The sequence below is a fragment of the Corylus avellana genome, chromosome 2 (genome assembly GCF_965113065.1).
Source record: "Corylus avellana chromosome 2, dhCorAvel1.hap1.2, whole genome shotgun sequence".
NCBI lineage: Eukaryota > Viridiplantae > Streptophyta > Magnoliopsida > Fagales > Betulaceae > Corylus > Corylus avellana.
The window spans coordinates 2,000,344-2,024,795 of NC_142491.1; the positions used below are offsets into that span (position 1 = coordinate 2,000,344).

General features: G+C 38.3%; 2 protein-coding genes and 1 pseudogene across 4 annotated transcripts in view; 1 reads left to right on the forward strand and 2 right to left on the reverse strand.

Moving 5' to 3' along the window:
• Positions 1–124: 124 nt before the first annotated feature.
• On the reverse strand, positions 125–6,261 carry LOC132167559 (Transducin/WD40 repeat-like superfamily protein). 2 transcript variants are annotated; one of them, XM_059578571.2, is made up of 6 exons: positions 6,158–6,261; positions 5,920–6,018; positions 3,393–4,480; positions 3,057–3,318; positions 1,559–1,641; positions 125–815 (listed from the first exon to the last, which is right to left on the reverse strand). In XM_059578571.2, the coding sequence occupies exons 1-6, from the start codon at positions 6,174–6,176 to the stop codon at positions 786–788; spliced, it is 1,581 nt and encodes a 526-aa protein (XP_059434554.1). In that variant the 5' UTR covers positions 6,177–6,261; the 3' UTR covers positions 125–785. The 2 variants fall into 2 exon arrangements, with proteins under 2 accessions (XP_059434554.1, XP_059434553.1); XM_059578570.2 differs by having other exon boundaries at positions 236–815; positions 1,108–1,641.
• Positions 6,262–12,323: 6,062 nt separating this feature from the next.
• Positions 12,324–24,452, forward strand: part of ABO6 (DEA(D/H)-box RNA helicase family protein) — a 36,070-nt gene continuing 23,941 nt past the window's right edge. For both annotated transcript variants that reach the window (XM_059594275.2, XM_059594285.2), the window contains exons 1-8: positions 12,324–12,634; positions 15,275–15,429; positions 15,504–15,591; positions 15,686–15,922; positions 17,662–17,757; positions 18,526–18,714; positions 18,851–19,010; positions 19,093–19,223. In XM_059594275.2, coding sequence (XP_059450258.1) covers positions 12,383–12,634; positions 15,275–15,429; positions 15,504–15,591; positions 15,686–15,922; positions 17,662–17,757; positions 18,526–18,714; positions 18,851–19,010; positions 19,093–19,223 — 1,308 coding nt within the window. In that variant the 5' untranslated portion in view covers positions 12,324–12,382. The remainder of the gene's footprint in view (positions 12,635–15,274; positions 15,430–15,503; positions 15,592–15,685; positions 15,923–17,661; positions 17,758–18,525; positions 18,715–18,850; positions 19,011–19,092; positions 19,224–24,452) is intronic.
• Positions 20,201–20,690, reverse strand: LOC148587178 (pectinesterase 3-like; annotated as a pseudogene).

Genomic DNA, 24,452 nt, shown 5'->3' on the forward strand with positions numbered 1-24,452 from the left:
AAATAATAAAAGGTTAGATTTTGGCTTTAAAAGACAAAATTAAAATTAAAAAAAAAAAAAAAAAAAAAAAAAAGTGGACAGCATAGCAATGCCTGAGCTTCTATCTCTGGGGGGTATATGTATATGTATAATCTAAAGAGCTTAAAAACTCTCACCTATTTGACATCAAAACATCAAGAGAAATGCTACACAAACATCAAAGACAAGAAAACATTTTAAACAGCAGGTGCCTAGGTGTTTATGAAATGCTTTGAGTGACCACCAGACAGCTCAATGGCTTAGAGAAATTCTCAAGCTCAGTGTTTTGCAGACATCGAGGAATTAAGTCCTCCTGTCGTTTAAACAGTGAAGTAAAACACTTGTTTATTGGTGATAATGGTCAAACCAAAACAATGACGCCTAGAATAAGGCAAAGTCCTTGCTGGAGATGACCATTCAAATCGTGACTGCTCATAAAAACTTTCAAAGAGCACTTCTTTCAGGCAAAAGCTCACGACTTACTCGAAAACAACTCGCTGTAAATGATCAATCCATTTCGTCCAACTCCATCATCAATTGCAGTCTTTCTTGTCACAAGGATACTAGTGTATTGTATGTGAGGAAGATTGGGCCCGCTTCCAAATTCATATTTGATCAAGCTTCGACCATAGCTGAAGGCAAGCAGTTGCCTGCTGGTTCTGAAATGTGCAAGTTCATGTGGATCTCAGTTTGTTCATATGTTGACTGATTGCCTTCCATTTTGTTGACAGATTGAGGTAACAAGCCACCACCAAGCTTGCCAACATTCAAACAAATGTATCATCCTTCAATGTCTCCTGTTGTATATTAAAGTAGATCATAATGTAATTAAAACGACCCAAAAGAAAACTAGAAAGATCACTTGTACCCAGGATTTAATCAGTGCTAGGTACGACACGATTTCGTGTGTGATCATTGTATCTACCCTTTTGTTCTGTGCCTCAATGAAGTTCTAATGACTATTGGGGAGAGGGAGAGAGGGGGCAAATAAAGAAAAGAAGAAAAACACCAAAGGGAGATGAGCAGAAACCAAATCAAACCAAATTAAGCCAAACTAGCATCAGCAAGCCCGTCAGTACAACAGGTTACCTCTATAAAGTATGCTCAACCTTGCACTTCCAGTCTTGGTAAAGAAGATGCAAACGCAATATTCTCTTTAACTCCTTGTTTTACCAATGGTAAAATCCCAAAAGATTTAGTGCCTTGGTAACGCATGAAACACTGCAAAAACTAAAGAGATATCCAAATTCTTCTCTTTCATGATTTACCCATGCGTTAATTTAATCAGGCGTGAATCCAAAGAAAATACACATTTTGGCAGGCCAACCACAAATCAAAAAACAAAGGAAAAACTAAGCCTCTAAGTTGTCCAGTAGGAAAAGGAGATTTAAGAAGTACAATGGAAAATTATATAAATTAAAATCTAAACGTACTAGTCAGAAACATCATCCCCAAGGAAACCATTCCCATTATCCTGATGAATCACAGATTTACTTTTTACTTTTGACAATCTACCAGAAGATTTCAAGGGTTTCCTGACCTTCTCTGCCTGTAACTCCAACCCCTTCTCTGAAGGCTTCCGCTTTCTTTTGCGTGCTACTGCATCCTCTGCAGCAGAATTATCTGCAAGTGCAGTGCATGAGTCAGTGCCTCATTTACAGGAATCTAACACAGAACATTGGGAACATGATTACAATCTTGGAGGGATTAGAAAGATGTTCTTTTTATTTACAAAGCATATGAAATTAAGTCCATTTTGGTTTTCAAACTTCAATGCAATTAGTGTTTAACTTAAAAATATTTCACTCTTGCAAACATGTACTTGCACAATTGTCTTTTTTGGTAAATGACACATTCCTCCCACATACTACCACCCTTATTTCACTCCCCCCCCCACAACAAACTTTAACTCAATGAAACTGATACCCTATTTTGAAGTTTCAGCGTCAATTTACCCCCTCCATCCAAATCAACCGTTAAGTTAAACAAAAATCATGTGAAATAATTAAATTGCCCTTGACAACCATTTCCATTAGATACAAAAGCTTTCTATCTTTATTTTGAAAATCAACATATGGGGTTGATCAGTTTCCCTTTCTTGTAAAAAAAAAAAAAACAATTGCTTTCTGACAATTGAAAAATCTAGCATATGACCTGAAAAATCAGATGGGGCAACACCCACCAAGCATCACTTCCAGACAATTACAAGCAATGCTTTCTTAACCCACAAATCTCATGAGAGGCACGTCAACCATCCTAGGTACAAAATTCAATTCAATTCAATATCCAAGTTAACATGTTATCACATCACAGTTCAATTAGTGCATCAGTTAGCATGATTATTATCTTCAACTTTTTGGTTTTCTTCAAGGATCTAATAATCCCTCTCTTTTCTTTTATTTTCTTTTTTTCTTTTCTATTTTTCAGATAAGTATCAGTTAAAGCACCAAACAGAAGGCAGTGTGACCCAAGTACTCAAAACAGGCACCCTTCAGAGGGAGAAAGAAAAGGAGAAAAGAACAGAAGAAGAAAAAGGTAAACTGTTCAGGTCCCAACTATATTTCATATAATAGTCTTCATGTTATTTAGGGCAGGGTGGACTATCAAACTTGTTTCTTATAACGTAAATTTAAGCGCTCACGTTTCACATAGCAGTTAAAAGGTGGGGCAGGGCAGGGGAGGTCTTTAATTTGAACTTCGCCAAGTTATAAGTGAGAATACTACTGCAAGAGCTACCCTCTTTGTCATAGCCAGTTAAAAGGTGGACATTCAAACTTGTTTCTTGTAACAAAAATGTAAGCGCTCACGTTTTACATAGCCAGATTTTTGAAAGCCAGATTTAGAAATTGAGGCTGTCAAACTCAATATTGGAGTTCTGAAAGACAGATTTTTTTGTAAAAAATATGATGCCAACTTCACTAGTACAGCTAGCTCGAATACTTATTATCCGCGGACAATTAGACACCCAACCCATAATCACATCACCCCCAATTTCAAGGTATGACTCGCAGAAAAACACGTACAAGGCATAATTTTACCTTCAAGTGGACTTGATGCATGGTTTGTTGTGCGTCCATTTGGTCCAGCGTCATCTGAAAGAGGGGATCCAGAATGGTTACTGTCCACTAACTTTGATGAACTTTCTATGCACTTGTCTTGCTGCTCCGGAATATCAGGAGAAGGAATAGCTGGCAAGAAGCACAATTCTTCTTGGGACATATCTGAATCACTGAAAGCTGAATCCTTCTCCACCGTCACTATATCAACCTCATCATCCTCGTTAACATCTGATTCTTTCACCTGTAAGCACACATATATTTAAGAAACAAAGAAGTGAAGAAATAGTCAGCTCAGCCAGATAAATGCCTTCTCACCTTTTCAGTTTCAGGCACCAGATCAAATTCATCTTCTCGTTCTACATACTCCTCATTTTCCTCTAGCTCTTTGAAATCAGGAGCAAATGCACTCCAGTTCTCTGTATAATCTTTAGCCCAAATATAAACCAAGCCAGTCAAGGAAACAGAGACAACAATGGGGTGCACAGGATGCCATGCTAAGTCAATCAGGGCTTCCTTTGGACCTTCAAGGATTTTCACAAGATGCCCAGCCCTATCCCATATGTAAATCTTGTGCTCTCCTTTGCTTGCAGAGCCACCAATTACCCACTCACCATCACCACTAAAGCAAGGTGCTTTCCAATGCATTTTTGTGATAGAATCTTGAAACTCCCGGAAAAGTGTCAGGCACTTTGATCCAATAGCCTTCAACTTCTCAACACCATCTAGCTCATTAGCGGTCTTGTCTAAGTCATCAAGGGCTCTAAGCCCATCTTTCAATGGGAGAAGATTTTCATAGATCCTAATTGTCCGATCATTTGAATTTGTAAGCAAATACTCTCCACTTCTGCTGAATACTATGTTCTTGACCACAGCACCACCAGTAACAGGAACCATGGCACGCACTTGGATAGTTCCGTAATCTATTATAAGAATTTCTCCTTTTGAGTTCCCCACATAAACAAGATCCCCATACTTATTAAAGCAAGCAGCAGTTGGAGTGTAAGGAGGAGCTCCATCTGAGAATTTATTCCGTGATTGAGGGACAAGTCCATTGCTTGTGTCCGGGATCAAAACTGGAAGCACAGTTGTGCTTCCAGTGTTCAAGTCAACAATCATGGGAGCAGATGAGAGGGGGCATGCCAGGCAAAGAGATGGAGTAGAGGAACCAGGATGTAGACGAGCTTGTAAAGGGGTTTGCTGCAGAGTTGTGCGTGAAATTCTTTCACCACTGACGACATCCCAAAGCGTTAATGACTTGTCAGCAGAAGATACAAGGATACGATGACCATACTTTGACCAACTGACACTTGTTATGGCAGCAATACAATCTTTATCTCGGAGCTCCTTAGCAATGCCCCTGGTTTCAAAATCCCAGATAACGCAGTTTCCATCAGAGCACCCAGCTGGCCAATCAAACAATTATTAACATGCACAGTAAAGAACTCAGAATAACTCAAAGAAGATTAGTTTTTCCATTGAAATATCACCAAAACTAGTTACTAAAAAGGAAGTTGTAGCAAGTCCCTACTCACTTCCATAAACATGACTTGACTAGCAGTTAATATTGTTACACATAGGATCAAAAAGTCAATTAAAAGTGCCAACCACATTAATATTCAATCCTCTACATCACGTAGCTAGATGTTACGTTAGAAACTGAGCATATTAAAAATTGTACATAATTATCAAGATGAACAATAACAAGTGACAAAATTCAGGCTATCTACCAGGCAACCTCAAAATATTTTTAAGATTAATATAGTAGACAAGGAAGATTAACCAAAAAAATATGATTATAAATTTTACTTAAAACAATTTGCTTAAGCCTTTTTCAGCTAGAAGGCCAACTAACAATCAAGATCCAAGCACGGCGATCCCCAAAACCCCTACAATATTCTTTCCTCTTTCTTCTTATTTTCCGATCAACAACCCAACTAATCTTCCTAGGGCCAGCATGTTAATACGATCATACACAAGTAACCAAACTGCTTGCCCAAATGCAGATTTTTCCGAAGTGGGCACTAATGCCATCCCTTTAACTCTTGCATGACATTCACCACCAATGCTAGCAAAATAAAAAGTTCGGTATAACTCCCTTTGTTATGTTCTGAAAACGAAAACAACCACCACATCTGCATTCACCCATTGCTGAAAGATCCAACTAAAAGCACAAGAATAAAATAAAAAAATTACTTTATATTCTGAAAAACTATTTAACTTCTACTCTCCAGTTTGTACATGAGCAGTTCTTGTTTATCGATTTTGAAAGTCCCCACAAGCTGTTAATACTACCAAAAGAAGTTGGTTAAAACTCCATATGTTATGTTCTGAAAACAAAAACAACCACTGCATCTGCTTTCACCCAATGCTGAAAGATCCAAGCAAAAACAGGAGAACAAAAAAACTCACTTTATACTCCAAAAACTCAAATTTTCAATTGTACTCTCGGTCATCAATTTCAAAGCTCCCCACAATTTGTTACCAGCCCAACAACACCCACCGAAGCAACATAAACTTGAGCAATTGCGAAAAAACCCAAAAAAAAAATAAAGACGCATAATGTCCCAAACTAAACCTTTCAGACACACCCAAAAACACAAACATGCGGCTTGTCGAAATAAAACATCTTTTCAGTTAAATTTGTGAGGGAAAATAAATAGTTCACTCTGAAATTTTCTCGTCATCCGAACAAGTTTCCCAGAAAGCTAATACCTTATAGCTAAACAAAGAAAACCCAAAAGGAAACTGAAATAGCACGACCTAGAAAGTCAGAAACCGCAATAAGTATACACTAAACTCTTTCAACGAGATACAGAGAGAGAGAGAGAGAGAGAGAGATTACCAGCAAGAAGGGTACCACGGCGATTGAATGAAATGCACTTCATGACCCCATGTTCCAAATACTCCTCTATCACCTCCGGAAAGTCTCCTTGCAATGGATCTTCACAATACCATACATACATACACAAATTACAGACAACATCAAAAACCAAAACTTTCAAACTAAAATTAACAAAAATATTCGTGTCTGTGTGTGTATGTGGGTGGGAGAGAGACAGCGAGACAGAGATAAAGCTCACCGATTATGGGTGCGTTCATGGTCTTGGTTATGTTTCAGAGCCTGGGATTCAAGTCGGAGAGAGAGAGAGAGAGAGAGAGAGAGGAAGAACTGCGAGAGGTGAAACCCGGAATCTGAATTTGGCTCCGCGGGGATTTAGATTTATTGGGTTAATCCCAAGTGTGTACATGTCGGGTGATCTGGACCGTTTAGTTTTATACGACTAACGGCCTATGTCTTGCCACATCGACGACCACTTACTTGGATAAACAAAACGGCGGCGTTTGGCGTGTCGGAGATTTTCATTTGAATAACACTAAAAAAAATTTCAATAAGACAAAAATATCATTATAAATTATAAATAAAAGCAAAAAGATTAAAAAAAAAAACCAAAAAAAATGAAAATTTTTTTTAAAAAAATAAAATAAAATAAAAGTTTTTTAAAAAAACAAAATTTTAATTAAAATTAAAATTTTATCAAGGCAAAATCAAAAAATGACTTTTAGTTGAGTGGTCAAAGTATATTTATTATTTTTTCTATATTTTTTTAAAAACAAACTAAAAATTTTTATTTTTTTTTCTATATTTTTCATAAAAAAATTTAAAATTAATTTTTTTAACCTATCCTTATAAATTGGCTTTTCTTTTTCTTTTTTTCTTTTCTTTCTTTTTATTTTTTATTTTTTTAAAAAAAAAATTAGAGTTAATAACCTTTTTAGTATGGGTAATCATGTGATTACGGTTAGTTGTTAAAACCACTACATTTTACTAACCGTTTGGTTAGCGATTAACCGCATTTGGCTAACCATTTTTTTTACTAACCACTTTTTTGGGCTTTTTTTGGTCTTTCTTTTTAGGTCGAATTTGAGAATTAGACATTTTTTGGGCTCACTTTAATTTTTTTTTTTTCCCACTTTTTTTGTTTCCTTTTCAGGTTTTTTTTTTTTTTTTTGCCTTTTGGTTCAATTTTCATTTTTGGGCTTATTTTGCCCTTTTATGTGCCTTTTGACATCAAAATATGCACTATTTAACAAGCATATAAGTTGTGATATATTACATTGAGCTTGCTCAAAAATGAGCCTATGTAAAAATAAAAATAAAATGTAAAGGGTACCTAAAAAAACTCAAATGCTATCGGCATTAAAAAAAATAATAATAATAATAATAAAATAAAATAAAAAATAACGTATTATATGAAAATCATCAAGATGATCAAATTTCTAACCCACAGTAATACAAATATAAAAATCAAGGAAAACCCAGTTGTTAAAAAGTTTTAGAGTAGATATCTCAAACAAGGAACACAAACATAAACATACTCAATACACCATAATAAAAATATAATATTATATATATATATATATATATATATAAAAAGCGGTTAGCGGTTACAAAGCGGTTAATAAAGACCGCATGGACACCCCTACTTTTTAGTTCATATGGTTTTACTTCTTCTTTTTTCCACCTAGATTTTAATTCGTATCACAGATGATACGTAACTTATGGGTAAATATCGGTTTAGTACCTCTGTTACCATCCCGTCAATTAAACTAACGAACTAACATGTGTTGTAACAAAAACATGTCATGTGTCCTAACAAAAATAATAAATAAATAAAAATACATCATAAAAATAATTTAAAAAATCAAAACTTAAAAAACAAATAAATAAATAATTTTTTTTTTTAAAAAAAAAAAAAACAGACAAAAAGACAAATATGGGTGGCCGGCCACTCCCATTTTGGCCATTAAGGGGGGTGGCCAAAATTAGTTCAGCTGACGGAATGTGACGAATGTACTAAATTAGTCTTTACCCATAAGTCAGGTACTATCTATTATACGATTTGAAACCTTAAGTGAGAAAAAATGTAAAAGTGAAAACCTATGTATTAAAAAAGTTATTAACCCTTAATTTTATGAATGATACTTTTATCCTTAGGGGGCAATGACATTTTGTTGATAGTTTAGGAAGGACATTGACACAATTAATAATTTTAGGGAGACATTGACAATGAGATAATAGTTTGAGGGGGATATGTGTACTTTTCCTTAAGGAAAAATTGCAATTTGAAATTCACCTTATGCCTTTGTTTTCCAAAGCAACATATGGTCACATATACTTTTCATTGTCCTTTTTGTGTTTTTTGTTTTTTTTATATGACAGTAGGGAAACAGAACGAGAAGGAAAATTCGAATTAGTGACATCTACCTCATAAAACATAATTATCAACCAATTGAAATACCCCTAAAATCTCGTATTTTGTTATTAATTTGATGGAAACATGCGACACACAGAACATTATGATTTTACAGCTTCCATCTCATGTGTTAAAGACCTATTGCCATTGATTGATTTACCAATTACTTTTAATGATCAAACAATGCAACAAAATAATAATGCTACATGAATCACACCAAAGTAAGTATAAATAAGCAAATAAAATTTGTAAGAAAATGAACAACACTACCGCATGTTCAAACTAGGAGAAATGCTAGGAGTACTAACTCATTTACTAACAGATATGTAACTCATTCATTGAAGAAAAACAAAACAATTAATTAAGAGAAATGCAATGAGTACCAATAAATAAACTACATCTATATCAGTTTAGTAAACTTCTGTTAGTAAAAGAATCGGTACCCCTAGTATCTTGCAAAAGTAAAATCTTTTAGTGTGTTTTAAAACAAAGTTTTGTGTTTCAATTGTTTCAAATTAGCAAAAGAGAAAGAAAAATGTTTTAAAACAAAAAAAGGCTTACAGCACACACTGATTGTTAGGGCTGAGCAAATTACCGATTAACCGACTATTGACCGATTTTGATCGACACCGACAGTTACCGACTAGATGGCGGACAATAGGCGGCATGATTTTTTTTATTCCGAATTTTTCGGTTTGGTAGGCGGAAGAGGTTTTTTAACCGAACCGACTTTTGACCGACTTTATCGACAAATTTGCCACTTTTCCACATGCCGACATTACCGACACCGACTTTACCGACCGCATTTGGTTCGAAATGTGAAATAAAATAAAATTTGACGGAATAAGTCGGTGAAATAACCGACTTTACCGACATTGTCGGTTCGAAAGGCGAAAATAAAAATTTTCTACCGAAACTGACATTACCGACCGACGCTTAGCCCTAGTTGCATTTATGGATAACAGTAGTGATTTGCTTCTTCTTCTCCTTCGATCGGCTCCCTCGTTGGCTCGCGATTGCAATGCTTATTCTTCAACTCGTTGGCAGGAGTCCTTTTCGTCTCCCGTAAAGTTTCAATATTGATACAGTTTTTTAATATTATCAGAAAATTTAGGACTATTAAACAATGTAGGTTGTATTGCGCTCTTTGAAAACAATGGTAAATTTAATACTTCATTTTAAACTAGTCGAGTTGTGTCAACATGAATACAAACTGTTTAGTTAAACAGGTCAAACAGGTTGGTCGTGTCATGTCAACCCACACGAGAAAGAGAGAGAGAGAGAGAGAGATCATTCCCAAGAGCAATTATTTGGGAAGTGAGTAGCCCACCCAAAGCTAGAGTTAGAAGTTAATCAAATTACTATCGACTTGGCATAACACCATACTGTTGTATAATTATCTGACCACATTCTCTCTCTCTCTCTCTCTTTTTTGAGGGAATCTTTTAAATTTAATTCATAGAAGATCTATAGTATAATAGTTCTAACAAAACATAACAATTGGCTATGTTATTACAAAGTCATAAATACAATCAGAACAATCTTACAATTAAAGTCTATTTATGACAATAGCCTCTGCTAATCCATGTACAATTTCAGTTATAAAATAGGGTAAACTTCACTAAGCCCCCCGAAGTTCTAGCCGATTTGACAAACACCCCCTGAATTTTCAAAACTCTCACTTAGGCCCCCTAAACTTTGGTTTGCTCTCACTTTGGACCTTTTTAGCGTTAAAGTCAAATAGTTTGACTTTTTATGCCCATTTTACCCTCACCCTAAAACTACACCGTTTTGTGTCATAAAACTACAACACCTACCTAGCCCAAAACGACGTCGTTTTAGGCTTTAATTTTTTTTTTTTGGCGGTATGGGGTGGCCGAAACCACCCCCGCCCCTTGGGAGTGGTCCGGCCACCCCCAAAAGCACCCGATCCCCCCTCCCCCCCCTTTTTTTTTTTTTTTTTTTTGGGAAACTTCAGAAAGCCCCCCTAAACTTCCAGTGATTTTGACAAACCCCCCCTGAATTTCCAAAACTCTCACTTAGGCCCCCTGAACTTCCGTTTTCTCTCACTTTAGACCTTTTAAACTTTTTATACTCATTTTACCCTCAACCAAAACTATGCTGTTTTACCAAAACTACATTGTTTTGGGCTTCAAAACTACATCACCAACCAACCCAAAATGACGTCGTTTTGAGCATAATATTAAAATAAAAATTAAATTAAAAAAAAAAAGGAAATCGGGAAGCCACCCCCTTGCCGGTCTGGGGGTGGCCGGACCACCCCCTTGGCCATGGTGTAGTCCGGCCACCCCCAAAAGGCCAAAAAAAAAAAAAAAAAAACCGGGGGGGGGGGGGGATTGGGTGCATTTGGGGGTGGCCCGGCCACCCCCAAGGGGCTGGGGTGGTCCGGCCACCCCCAAAAGCACCCGATCCCCCCCTTTTTTTTTGGCCAATGGGGTGGCCGGACCACCCCAGATCGGCCAAAGGCCACCCCCGATTTGTTTTTTTTTTTTCTATATATTTTTTTTAAATTTATTTATTTTGCTTTTCTTTTTTTTTTAAAAAAAATATAAAAAAAAAAATTAATGCCTAAAATGACGTCATTTTGGGTTGGGTAGGTGTTGTAGTTTTAGGACACAAAACGACGTAGTTTTGGGGGAGGGTAAAATGGGTATAAAAAGTCAAATTGTTTGACTTTAACGTTAAAATGGTCCAAAGTGAGAGAAAACGGAAGTTCAGGGGGCCTAAGTGAGAATTTTAAAAATTTGGGGGGGGTTTGTCAAAATCGCTGGAAGTTTAGGGGGGCTTTCTGAAGTGTCTGTTTTTTTTTTTTTTTTTTTTTTTTTTTTTTTTTTTTAATATTATGCTCAAAACGACATCGTTTTAGGTTGGGTGGTGATATAGTTTTGAAACCCAAAAAGGTGTAATTTTGGAGTTCAAAATGACGTAGTTTTGTTTGAGGGTAAAATTGGTATAAAAAGTCAAATTGTTTGACTTTAACGTTAAAAAATGATCCAAAGTGAGAGCAAACCAAATTTCAGGGGGCCTAAGTAAGAGTTTTGGAAATTCAGGGGGTGCTTGTCAAATCGGCTGGAAGTTTAAGGGGGCTTACTAAGGTTTCTCCTATAAAATATATCTACTCCAGCCTCCAAAAGCAGACTAGATATAAGACATAGGTAGCCCATATTTCTCTTAATCTTATTTTCCAGCCGTGACAGATAATTTCTCACACCGATCTAACCCTTCTCAACCCAAAGGTCATGAGAAAAACAACCGTCTTCGACCTAAAGGCCAGGACAAAATGAACAAAACAAAATACAAGAATCAAAACAAAACACTCTAAAAAAAAAAAAAAAAAAAAAAAAACCCAACATAAACATTAGTGGAGGAGTACAACATCGTAGATATCCCTATGAAGAAACACGTTGGCGCGTGAGATCCACGTAGGTCTCCGTTGGTTGATTGGCGTAGCTCGGTGGAAAGCGGGGCGGGATGGTGATGGGACGCGTGTGATAGTATGGCCGACAGAGACAAGTACATATGATTTTGAAAAACTAGATCTAAAATAAAACTGCCAAAAAATAGATTCTATAAGAGACTACAGAGAAGACACCGGGTACTCCTACCAGGGGAAGGAAAATGGAGAGGGAAATGAAGGGGGGAGGAGGGAAAAATGACTCCTCTCTTATTTTTCTCAATTAGTCACTCAAGGGGTTTAGGGTCTAGAAGGTGTTACATTTTCTCTCTCTTAATTTACCATGCTCAGCAAATTTAACAACACTATAGCTTAACAAATGAATAAAAAATCATTCTAATTTATTTTTTTGAGAATAGTGAAAGAGAATAAAGTAAAAATATTTAAAATGAATAATTAAAATGGAGAGTAAAATATAATTAAGTTTTTAAAAAATATGTTGGTGAAAATAAAAAAAAAAATTTGCAACTAAAATTTAGCTAAAATTTTTGAGCGCATGCGTAAGTACTTCGCAGGCCAACAGCAGCTCAAGTTCTAACCCAACCCGCCATGCCTCAACCTTCTTCTTCGTTAGAATGCACAAGTCGAGGCCGGTAGCGGGTTTCCTTTTCCGATACTCCAGGGCAATTTCCGACCGTCACGCCGCTCTTTCAAGCCTTCGCAGCCACCACCATCGCCGCTCTTTGCTCAGTCTCCTCCTCCTCCTGCCCTCTTCTTCTTCTGCTCTATCTAATGGGAGAGTGTTCGTTGCAAAGCGAGGCCTCTCCGGGTACGCCTACGAGCAGTTCTCCGACGACGAGTACGAGTGCGATTCCGAGAACCATACGGTACGTTTTTGGAAAATCAGATTGTTTTTGTTTCGTTTTGTTCCAATTAAAGTTTTTCTCTGCTTGGCTTCTGATTGTCTGGCGTTAGTTAATGTTAATTTTCCGTTTGGTACCTGAGAAAGTGTACGAAGAAATGGAATATGACTTCTTGATTTTTTCTATTCTTCGTCCGGAAGGCAGATATAGGAAAAACTTTTACTTAATACTAAAAACCACACTCCCCATCTCACTCATTCCATTGGGCCCGTCAATCAATCAGAATCCTTTTTAATAAGGGCTAATAGGCGCTGCCATGACAGCTCGGGCTGATGGGGCATTGCCACAGAGTCTTAACGCTCTCTTCGCAACCACCCCCATGGTTCGTGGTTCATGGGGTATGGTTGGCCCTCATTCTCATGGGTGGCTGACCACCCCAATTACTCCCTTGAGTGGCTGACCACCCCCTCAAGGGGTAAAACGGAGCAGTGGTCTAGCCACCCTTTAAGTTATTTTGTTTTTAATATTATTTTCTGCTTTTTTTAAGGCTTACATGGCACTCATGACATGTAGACTGCCCACATTAGTTTTGTGATTGAGGTGGAAAGTGTCAAGTGAACTGCCATGTTAGTTTGTAAAGGGATGTAGTAAAATTTGTAGTATACTAGCAGTACTCTTTAAGGTTATTGATCGTCTTTTCGCAATATAAAGCAAAAAGCTAGAAGAATCTGTTTTTTTTTTGGATTTTTTATCCTCTACTTGGGTTGCATTGGAAAGATGGAAAGGAAATGAACATGAAGCTTGGAGTTTTCTTGTTTGTTTGGGCTTTAGGAAATGAAAAATGCAGTCGAAGTAAGTGAATTAGTTACAATAAGGTCACGTTTGGTATGTAGAATAGACCACTGAAATGGAATGGTTGTTTGGTTGCACACTATGCCTCGGAGGCTGGGAATCCCATGGGAATGGCTATTCCTCTAAATTGAGGAGTAGCTATTCCTCTAAAACAATGAGAGGAATAGCTATTTCTTGTGGAACAAAATGAGTTTCCCAAAAAACCCAATATTTTTTATTTATTTGTTTCTTTGCAAAACATATATATATTTTAAATAATTCAAAACATTTTATGGGTGGCCGGCCACCCTAACAAATAATTAGGGGTGGTCTTGTCCACCTCCGATGGCCCTGGGGTTTTGCACCAATTTCGGAGCTCCTCGGGGTTCCTTGGTGTTTTGCCAGGGTGGCCGACCACCAAAGAATGTTTTGAAGTTTTTTTTTTTTTTTAAATAATTGTTATTACTTTAGGAATTTTGATTCAATTCCAGTAAGAGAGTCACGTGTTGTCACTAAACTAAATAATAGGAATAATCATTCCATTCCAACTTCTTGTATTCCTAATAATAGCCATTCCCATTCCTAATGGAGTGACCATTCCATGTACCAAAGGTGCCCTAAGGGTGAAATTAGGATTTTTATCTAGGGCTGGATATATAATTCTAAATTCCTACAACTTGTCACAAAAAGATGATTTTTTTTTTTCTTCTTTTTCATAGAGTTATAATTTAGAAGATGAAGTTGGTAAAAGTCATTGGGTTCATTTGATAACAAATTTTAGAGGGTTGTTTTTGGCTTTTTGGTTGAAAAAGTGTACAAATGTGACATTAAGGTGGAAGTAGTTTTGAGTGTTTTGTATTTGGAGTTACTTTTTAATGATTTTGATTTTTTGCTTTCTTTTTGCTTGAAAGCAAAAAGCTTCCCCAAGAAGCATTGTCAAACGAAGCGACTAATTCATATTTATATTGCTTACAAAAGTATAAAAAGGAAAAAGAGAACTGAAGAAACTTTGTTAGAGCAAATCTAAAAAAGAGAACGTCCGGATGAAAGTCTGTCTACATGCATAGAGCACTTCCGGATTCTCTGGGGGCCTGGCTTCCTCTGTCCTCTCTCCCCACTGTTCCTTGGTTATAGTAGGCTTGCTTGGCTGGAAGACTTTGGCTCCATTTGTTAATATGTTTTGTCTTTAGTTTTAGAAAATGAAAGTTAATAACGCATAGAATTTTGATTTCCTTACTTTTCTGACATCTTGCTGGGCACCAAAATGGTTGAGGATTTCCTTTGGTATCTCTTATACTCTGGTTGGGCTGTGTATCTTTTCCTCAGCAGGTTTGAAGCCAAACTTGATCTGTAAACATTTGCAGTTGTCATGAAGTTTCTTGAGACATTGGGATTTCAATGTTTCAACTTTGTTTTTGGGAAATGGGCTTTAAGTTGTGTACATATATACATGGATTTAATTGAATTATTTTCTTATGTTTATAAATTTTATTTTTTTGATAAGTACTCGAATTTCATTAAAAGCAAAGGGTCGTAACCCAAGTACATGGGAAGAACATTCCTACATTTTATTTGCAATAAAATAGACAATAGATGTTTTTGAACATTTAAAATTTTGAGTTAATGAATTTGTGGAGTATTATAGAAGAACCTTACAACTTGCCGGTAAATCAGGTGCTGTATTATAAAGTTTTACTTCCACAGATCATAGTCAAATTGCTTAATCACTTGTTCAACTGGTGTAGTTTTCTTTCTTTTCACCACTTCTAAATCTGAGTTTAAGGTTATAATATGTGTGGAATTGCTACTTCTAAGACAATGTATTGATTGCAGGCATCATCTTCGGTGGCCAATATTGACGAGTGGAAATGGAAACTCAGCCTGCTGCAGCGTAGCGAAAAGGATCAAGAGATTGTATCGAAAGATAAGAGAGATAGGAGAGACTATGAGCAGATCTCTAACCTTGCCAAAAGAATGGGACTCTACAGGTAGAGAAGCATTATAAAAATTCAACGTTTGGCCCCAGATATGTTTCAGCTTACATACTGTTCATTGCATGTAGTGAAATTTATGGTAAAGTGGTTGTTGCAAGCAAAGTTCCTCTCCCTAACTACAGGCCAGATTTGGATGACAAGCGGCCACAAAGGGAGGTAATAACTTCTGCTGGCTCTTGAAGAGCATTTATCTGTACCACTAGGAGTGATGTCAGTCTAGACATTGAAACTCTGATGCTTAATTGTGTAGGTGGTAATCCCTCTAAGCTTGCAGAGGAGGGTCGAGGGTTTATTACAGGAACACCTTGATCGAGTCCAGTTAAGTTCTGGAAAGGTCAATGATGGTTTAGATGATGCTAAATCCAATGATCAGGTTGAAGATGTGCATCTGGATGAGAATGCAGATGCTTTCCTAGATGGATCCGTTATGGAAAAGGTTCTTCAGAGGAGGAGTTTGCGAATGCGCAATATGCAAAGAGCTTGGCAGGTATTAGTTTGCTAACCTATGTTGTTTTCCATCTAAACCTTTTGATTTGGTGTCATCTCTTGTACTTGGTGAGAAAACTAACGGGTAGTTTTGAATCATTTATTTGTTCACCAAATATTTCTTAATTACCCTTCAACAACAACTTTTAATAAGTGAATTAACCTTTTACTTCCTCAAATAAAAGGTTTTAGTTTTTATGACTATCTCTCCCACTTTCTCCCCACTTCCACCACTCCCTTTGAGACTCTCCTTCTCTCCTTATAGGGGTATAACGACCATGCTTTCAATAATTTATTAGTAAAAGACAACTCTTTTAATAAATAACTTTTACTTTCATTAATGCACTTGCATCACATGAACAACATCGGCTAGTATGAACCCATTAATAATGGGATGGCGATGAGGGTGCGGTGCCAGGGCTGGGGATCCCACTGTTCCCGTCCTTGCCAAATTAAACTATACTGGTTCCTGCTTGGTGGGGAAAAGTAAATCTCTTTCCCCATCCTGCCCCATGTAATATAATTATTTTTATATTGAAATTATATAGACAAACTATACACATTAAATAGCACGTAAAAGGAAATTATAAATTAGTTCTAAATATTTAAAAAATCTTACATATGAGGTTTTTTTCTTTCTTTTTTCATTGAAAGTTTGTGAGGGAAGTAATGTAATAATAATATGCTTATATGGGGTATGTGACATGGGGGGCAGGAACTGCAGGGCCCGGAGGGAGAGACCTAATCCTGTCCTCACCCCATTCATCAAGCGGGGAAGAAATCAATCCCCATCCCTGTTCCCAGCACCCCCACCCCCAAATCCCTTTAATGACTCCCACCCCATGTGGGGCAGGTGAATCTCCACCTAGTGGGGATAAATTTCCATCCCTGATTATTTAGCAGTTGATTCCAAGGAATTAGCTGATATATTTTGTTCTTAGATATTTTTTATGCCATTTCCAGGATCTAAATGGAGCCTAAGGTTTTCTTTTGAGGTAAAATTGAATATTTTTTTTGGAGATCATTTACCAGCAGCCTGAATTTGGTTTTCCAGTTTTTCCCTTTTTTTTTTTTTTTTTTTTTTTTGTTCTTAAAAAAAAAAAATTCTCTGATCCCACATTGTGAATCAATCGAAATCTTTTATTGCAACTCATGTTTCAAACTTCTATATAACTATGCAAGGCATGGTGATGCTACCGTCAGGATTTTTCTAGTTAGGAATATTGCTGAAATTTTTTACGCTGGGCATTAGGACATGGTGATTCTTAAATATTTTGTAGGGATATATTAGTTGATTATAGGGTTTGAAAAATTTGATTATGTTCAGCCAAGTTGAATATAATAGATTGAACACTTTTGAGTACACCAAAATTCTGATAGCAGTAAAAACAATATGGAATTAGGGAATATTAGTGGCACTTTTTTTTTTGTTTTGGCATTTTTCAAACAAGATAGAGCTGAATTTCCCCTAGTTTTAAGGCTAAAACCCGAGATTGTGTGAAGCTTTGGATTATCCCATGTGTTGGCTGTTCTTCTTTTAAGGTCAAGGCTTGTGTTGGCTTTAATTGCAACAGAGCCTGTCCTTCTGCTTTTATGTAATTGTGATGATATGTGACCTTGTGAACTAGCTCTGCATTCTCACACTGGAAGATCCCTTAATCTTTTGTTATCAAATAGTAAGTAGTGGCGTTGTTTATCACTCTGTTTTCTTTTCTAAACTTGTTGACTTTTTATCTACAGGAATCACCTGAAGGCAAGAAGATGTTGGACTTCCGAAGATCTCTACCGGCATTCAAGGAGAAAGAAAGGCTGCTTCAAGCAATAGCGCAAAATCAGGTATGACCATGGAGGATGTAGCCGCCTTCAGTTATTTATGTATTTCCTTATTTAGTGAGAATTCCTGCTTGGTCATTTCTCCTCATCCGCTTGGTCATGTCTTTTTGGGTGGATTATCAATTGACTAAATTTGGTATTTATAGTGTTCAAATTTCAGTTGATCATAATTTAGCCTCCTTGCTTTAATTGGAGGTGCTCTCTGGCTAGACTTAATTGGCTTGGCTAACATTTGTTTTGGATGATTATATGATCTAATTTCGTTTTTGCACAATGCTTGGACTCTATGTCTCATGTTGCCTTGTATTAACTTTATAATTTGATTGTCATGCAAGCACACTTGTGAGTGTTTAAATAAATATGTGTTGTCTAAATTGGAATCTCACTACTGCTCTTAACCGGTTTTTTGGAAAAAAACTTTTGGCTTCATTTGAGTATTGTTGCATATATATATATATATATATATATATATATATGTTTTGGTATTGCCAGGTGCTTTTATAACTCAATTCTAATTTTTGGGCCGCAACATGGATGCTATTTCCTTGTGATATACAATTTAGAATGCTAAGTGATGAGGTTTCAGCAGCATGTTATAGCTTTTCACCTCTTATGTATACTGTGAACCTTGTGAGGAAATCGGGTTTTTAAATTGCTGTAAAAAAGCAATCACTTCTTGCTATCTTAGTTACACTTGATTGAATTTTTAAAAAAGTACATTCAGAAGTTTCTCTAGAAATTATGTTTGTTCACATTTCCTACCAATGATAGGTGATAGTAATATCTGGGGAGACTGGATGCGGTAAGACTACTCAGCTTCCACAATACATATTAGAGTCAGAAATAGAATCTGGTCGTGGAGCATTTTGTAGCATAATCTGTACACAGCCTCGAAGAATATCTGCCATGTCTGTAGCAGAAAGAGTGTCTGCGGAGAAAGGAGAGCCTCTTGGTGAAACAGTGAGCCTTATCTCCCTAAAACACATGCATAAACATGGACACAAGCATCATATATTCTTTGAATTAGACCTTTAAAATTGGAAACTTTTTTTTCCCCTATTCTTGCTGCTATACCACAACAGAGATTTTTTGGTAGGTTGGCTATAAAGTTCGATTAGAGGGAATGAAAGGAAAAAACACCCATCTGCTTTTTTGTACCAGTGGTATTTTACTTCGGCGGTTGTTGAGTGATCGTGACCTGAATGGTATAACCCATGTTTTTGTTGATGAAATTCATGAGCGAGGCATGAATGAAGGTGCATTTCCTATGACGTTCACTGCAATATCTGACTGCTAAAGAAACAGCTCTGTATATTCTTACCTTTTTTACTTTTACAGACTTCCTATTGATTGTGTTGAAGGATCTTCTTCCACGTCGTCGGGATTTGCGATTGGTCTTAATGAGTGCCACCCTGAATGCTGACCTGTTTTCCAGTTATTTTGAAGGAGCACCAACATTTCACATTCCCGTAAGCTAATCTTTGAATTCATTCATAGTGTATATTGATTCGTGGTATACAAATTTTCCAAATCTGCTGCAAGCTGTAGGTATCAATTTGAAATTTTAGTTTAGATTTACGTTCTGTATCATTAACTGTGAATTCAAGTGATTGTATAATTTATTTGTTTTGGGCCTGAAGGAAGGAGTGCTTTCTACTGATTCTAAAAGCTTAAGACAAATGTTTGTGTGTGTGATAAGCTGCATTTGAGAAAACTTAGCTCTGAAATTGAACATCAGAATGCCTGATTGTGCATTGGTTTGTAAATCTGCTATGCTTGTTTTTAATACTGCACTACAGTTTATTCTGCATGAACTGCCATTCTTAATGCAAATAACAGTTACTAACCTACTCTCCAAGGCCTTTGTCCGTATCTGAGAATTTAAGTATATTCCAACTTTTAATAGGTTGATTGAGACTGTTTATTTTGTGGTGCAACTTGACCTGTAAGGTTACAAGTGTAGGTGGGGACCTGAATCTACTTTTGTCAAGGCTGAAAATTAGAGAACCTGATCTCAGATCTAATTCCGTTATTCACAGCAAGCTAGGCTCGAACTCCACAAGTTATGGGGCTCAACATTAAAACCCTAAGGGGCTCGTTTGATACCCGGAATAGATCCCTGGAATCGAATGAATCATTTTTTTTGTTTAGTAGCACACTAAGGAATAGCTATTTCCATGGGAATAACTTTTCCCATACGAAGAGGAAGAATATCTATTCCTCTAAAAAATGAGAGGAATAGCTATTCCTTAGGAATGTAATGGGTTTTAAAAAAAACCGGTTTTTCTTCTTTATTTTTTATTTTTTTTATATAATTTTTTATTTTTTATTTTTTAAAAATGTAAACTTAAATATTAAAAAATATGAAATATAAAAAAAAGAAAAATTTGGAAAAGCCATGGGGTGGTGCGACCCCCCTGGCGGCATGGAAAAAAGAGCATGTCTATCATGGGAAAATGCTCTTGGCCCCCATCAACACCTTCTCTCTTGGGCCCACCTCCATTGTCACCACCTAGTCATTAAGTTGACCCAGTGCATCCTCTATCTGGCTCTGTTAGTTGCACAAAGCAACCTTGTTCGAATTCGAAACCATGATCTTGAAGTTCATGAGCTTGGCTATGGAGACTCGGATAGAGCTTGAAAATGGCTTATAGGTCAGTGGGTTTTGGGGAGGTGAGGTTGCAGTTGAGGGAGGATATGCCGGAGAAGCACAATTTGGGGTATCGGGTCCCCTTGCGCATGACTTGGAGGGAGTCAGCAGAGTTGAATGAGAGTGATGGGGACTCTGGTGGCTCAATTTCTGTCTTGTGGATCATCATTGGTGACTAAGATTGTGATGGTGGTGATGAGGGGCTTTTTGGGTGATGGTGGTGTTTGTGTTGATCTTCGAGTTACTGTACTTTATCGTAACCTTTGAAGACATTTATGGGATTCATGTCCGTTTCTTTAGTTTTTGGTCCATTTGAGCCGATGCTCAAGGGGGTGGTCCTGGATAGCTGCTTATTTAGCTCCCTTAGTAATAAGCTTTTCTGATTTTCTTGTTCTCTTTTCTCTTTCGTCTTAGGTGTTCTCTTGTATACTCCTTGTGTACTAGGGTTGCGCCCTGCTGCGCTTTTTGTTATATACAATATTATTTATATAAAAAAAAAGTAATAAATTTCTTAATGGAATAGCCATTCTGTATACCAAACGAGCCCTAAAGATAAAATAAAAGGAAAGAAAGAAATATTCAATTCAGTATCATATTTATCTCTCAAACTGACTTAAAATTGATAACAGCAAATAGCTATAGGCTTTTAGCAACATTTAAACTAAACTAAAGATGAATTGTTAATATAAATCATCCAAAAAGAGGAAGGTTATTACTTACGTCAGCATGATTTTCTCTCTCGCCCCAGCGGCGGGTGAGGCGTAGGGATGGAGCGTGGGGGAATTTTGATCGGTATTCCGGTAGTATAGGTTGAGAATCATCGAATTTTGATTAGAGATATGGGTTATCTGGGGTTTTTCTACGTAGAAACTAAAACTTTTGAGATTAGATCGAACGTGCAAGGCGGAGTCCAGTTGGCGGAGAAGAGTCGGGGGAAAACACGAGACGTGATTATGGCATGGCCAACCATTTTCTGGTTAGCAAGTGCATGGGACTATTTGACGAATGTCGAGATCGTTCGTGACAATTGGAGGACTTTTCGCTTTGGCAGCTTTTCATACGTGATGCAGCGAAAAAAGAACTCTCATGGTAACTATCTGGAGTTATCAGAATATGGTGGGAAGGGACGGAGGAGCTTTGTGATCATACCGGAGGGGCATGAAGGGAAGGGATGGACAGATTGCCGGTCGCAATTGCAGAGACTAAAGTTGCATTTTGAGAAGAATAGCAAAGGGGTGATCAATGGGGAGGAGGCGGAGGGAAAGAGACAAACCAGTAGGGCTCCAAATGAGACAAAAGAGCTGCAACCGACGAGCGGAGGGACCATTGTGATGCCACCGGCAGGGCCACAACACCAGCAGAAGGAGTATCAGAACCGGCGTTCGTATGCCGAGGCGGTGGTTGGGGAAAAAAGCACGACCGGCACCTCCGGTACACAGCCAGCCGGCGAGGGGGGGTTGAATCTTTGTAAGGAAGGCGCGCAAATCCGGGAGTTGACGAACGGAGATCACGCCATGCAACAAAAGGAAAGTCTGGCGACACACAATTTGGAGAATCTCACGAGCATTAAGGAAATTTTACTTTCCTTACAAAAACAGATATCCAGCTGTCTAGAAAAGCTGGAGCAGGGAGGTGGGAAGAAGGGGCTGGAGATGGGCTGGGGGAATAAGAAGATGGCGATGGGCTGGGGGAATACGGGGAAAGAAAACCAGATGGGCCAGAGTAAAATGGGAAATGGGCTGAAGGAATGGGCTCCAAACAGGGGGAATGAGAATAGGCTTAAGGATCAGCCCACAAGGTTACAGATTATCAATAGATATCGAAAAATATACGTTCGCCGGCATCCCATCAGAAACAGATTATGGCGTCCAAAACCGGTGATTGCAATATCGCCGGTGGATGGCCAGACCGGGACGTCGGAGCAAGAAGTGAAGGATAGTGCCACAGACGACGCGAGTGACCACTTCCAGCAACTGGCCAGTACAGGTGCGCCGGAGTCTGATCGGAGTGGAACGCCGAAGCAAACTACGGAGTCCATTGGCACAGATCACGCCGGCGAGACGGAGGGACCACTTGGGCAGGCTGAAAACAAGACAGAGATGGACGAAGAAGGGACTAGAGCTGGCTCAGACGCTGCCAGCATCGCTGTCATGGCACCAGCGACGGCGATGGGAGGTATGGCGGAGTCGGGGGTGGCGGAAAAGGGGAAGACCGTCACAGATAGGGCCGAAGAGGGGAAAACAGACTCTTTGGGAGATGTTGAAGGCTTGTGTCAGTCTGTGGCTCAGTGTTTGAATTTTTCTGACATCGCCGGGAAGCCTGCCGGAGACATACCGGAGACAGAGGAGGAAGTTGAAGGTGCGAAAATACCTGGGGAGATAGGATTGGCCGTGGAGCTATTTATGGAGCAGCCTGAAGGAGGGGAACTTGCCGGACAGGGTTTGTTAGTGGATGAGGGGGCTGGAGCAGAAATAGAGAGGATCAGCTTAATGGAAGAAATGGGGGGGGAGGAGATATTGGATATTACACCTATAAACATATTGGGGGTGGGAGACAACATACCTGTGTCCCCAAATTGGGTCCTAGAACGAGTGTTGAAATTTTGCCAAGATTTGGGTCTCAATTGCAATGGGCATGAGGAGGAGCTGCTGGCTCTGTTTACTATCATTGAGAACAATAGAGCAAATGGGCGAAAGGGCAGTGGACACCCGGGGATTGCTAAAGTGGGGAATCGAGGTAGTCGGGAATTAAAGCGATCGGAAAGCACAGTGAACTATGATGTGAAAGGATCGCGGAAAGAGAATGGTAAAGGGAGGGCTGGAAAATCTTGTCAATGAAGCCAAAAATAATTACTTGGAATGTACGAGGCATGAATGAGCCGGAGAAAAGAGTGAAGATTAGGCGGAGACTACGAGAGTGGAAAGCGGATATTGTGTGTTTACAGGAGACAAAAATGGAGATCATTAATATTGAGGTGATTCGGAGTGTATGGGGGTGTAATCATGTTGGTTGGTTGTATTTGAGAGCTACCGGTGCATCGGGAGGTATTTTGTTAATGTGGGATAGACGAGTGGTGGAGAAAGTTGAGGAATGTGTAGGGCATTTTATAGTAGCATGTGTTTTCCGAAGTGTCACGGAAAATTTTGAATGGGCTTTTGCGGGCGTGTATGGGCCAACGGACGCTAGTATCCGAAGCAACTGTTGGGATGATAATTAATGTGTGGGATCGACCTTGGTGTGTGGGAGGGGATTTTAATGTCGTGCGCAGTATTGGGGAACGATTGCGGGCTACAAGACAAACCCAAGCAATGACCGAATTTGCTGATTTTATCTTCGAGCATGGGCTTATCGATCTTCCAATGGTAGGAGGGAGGATTACATGGTCTAATAGGCGTGCAGGGTCCAGACTTGACAGATTTCTGGTCTCCACAGAATGGGAGGAACACTATCCAGATGTATGTCAAAAAAGATTGCCTAGAGTCTTATCCGATCATTTTCCAGTGTTGTTGGAGTGTGGAATGGGAAGAAGGGGTCGTCTACCATTTAGGTTCGAAAACATGTGGCTACAAGCGGAGGGGTTTGTGGAGCAGGTCAAGAATTGGTGGAATTCCTATTTTTTTGATGGTAACCCTAGCTATGTGCTGGCCCGAAAGTTGAAAGCCTTGAAAGGGGACCTCAAAAAATGGAATGTGGAGGTTTTTGGAGACATAGGCAAACGTAAAAAGGAGTTGGAGGAGGTTTTGGGTGGGCTGGACAGAATAATAGAAAGCAGAGAATTAACGGAGGAGGAGATACTTCGGCGAGATGAATGCTCTCAAAACTTAGAGAAGACACTCTTACAAGAAGAAATGAGTTGGAGGCAGAAATCTAGAGCTCTGTGGCTAAAAGAGGGTGATCGGAATACGAAGTTCTTTCATAGGTTGGCAAACTCACACAAAAGAAACAACACAGTTGCAGCAATGATGGTGGGTGGGAGAAGGACAGAGGATCCGGCAGCTATACAAGATCATATTGTGCATTTTTATAAAATGTTGTATTCTGAGCAGTG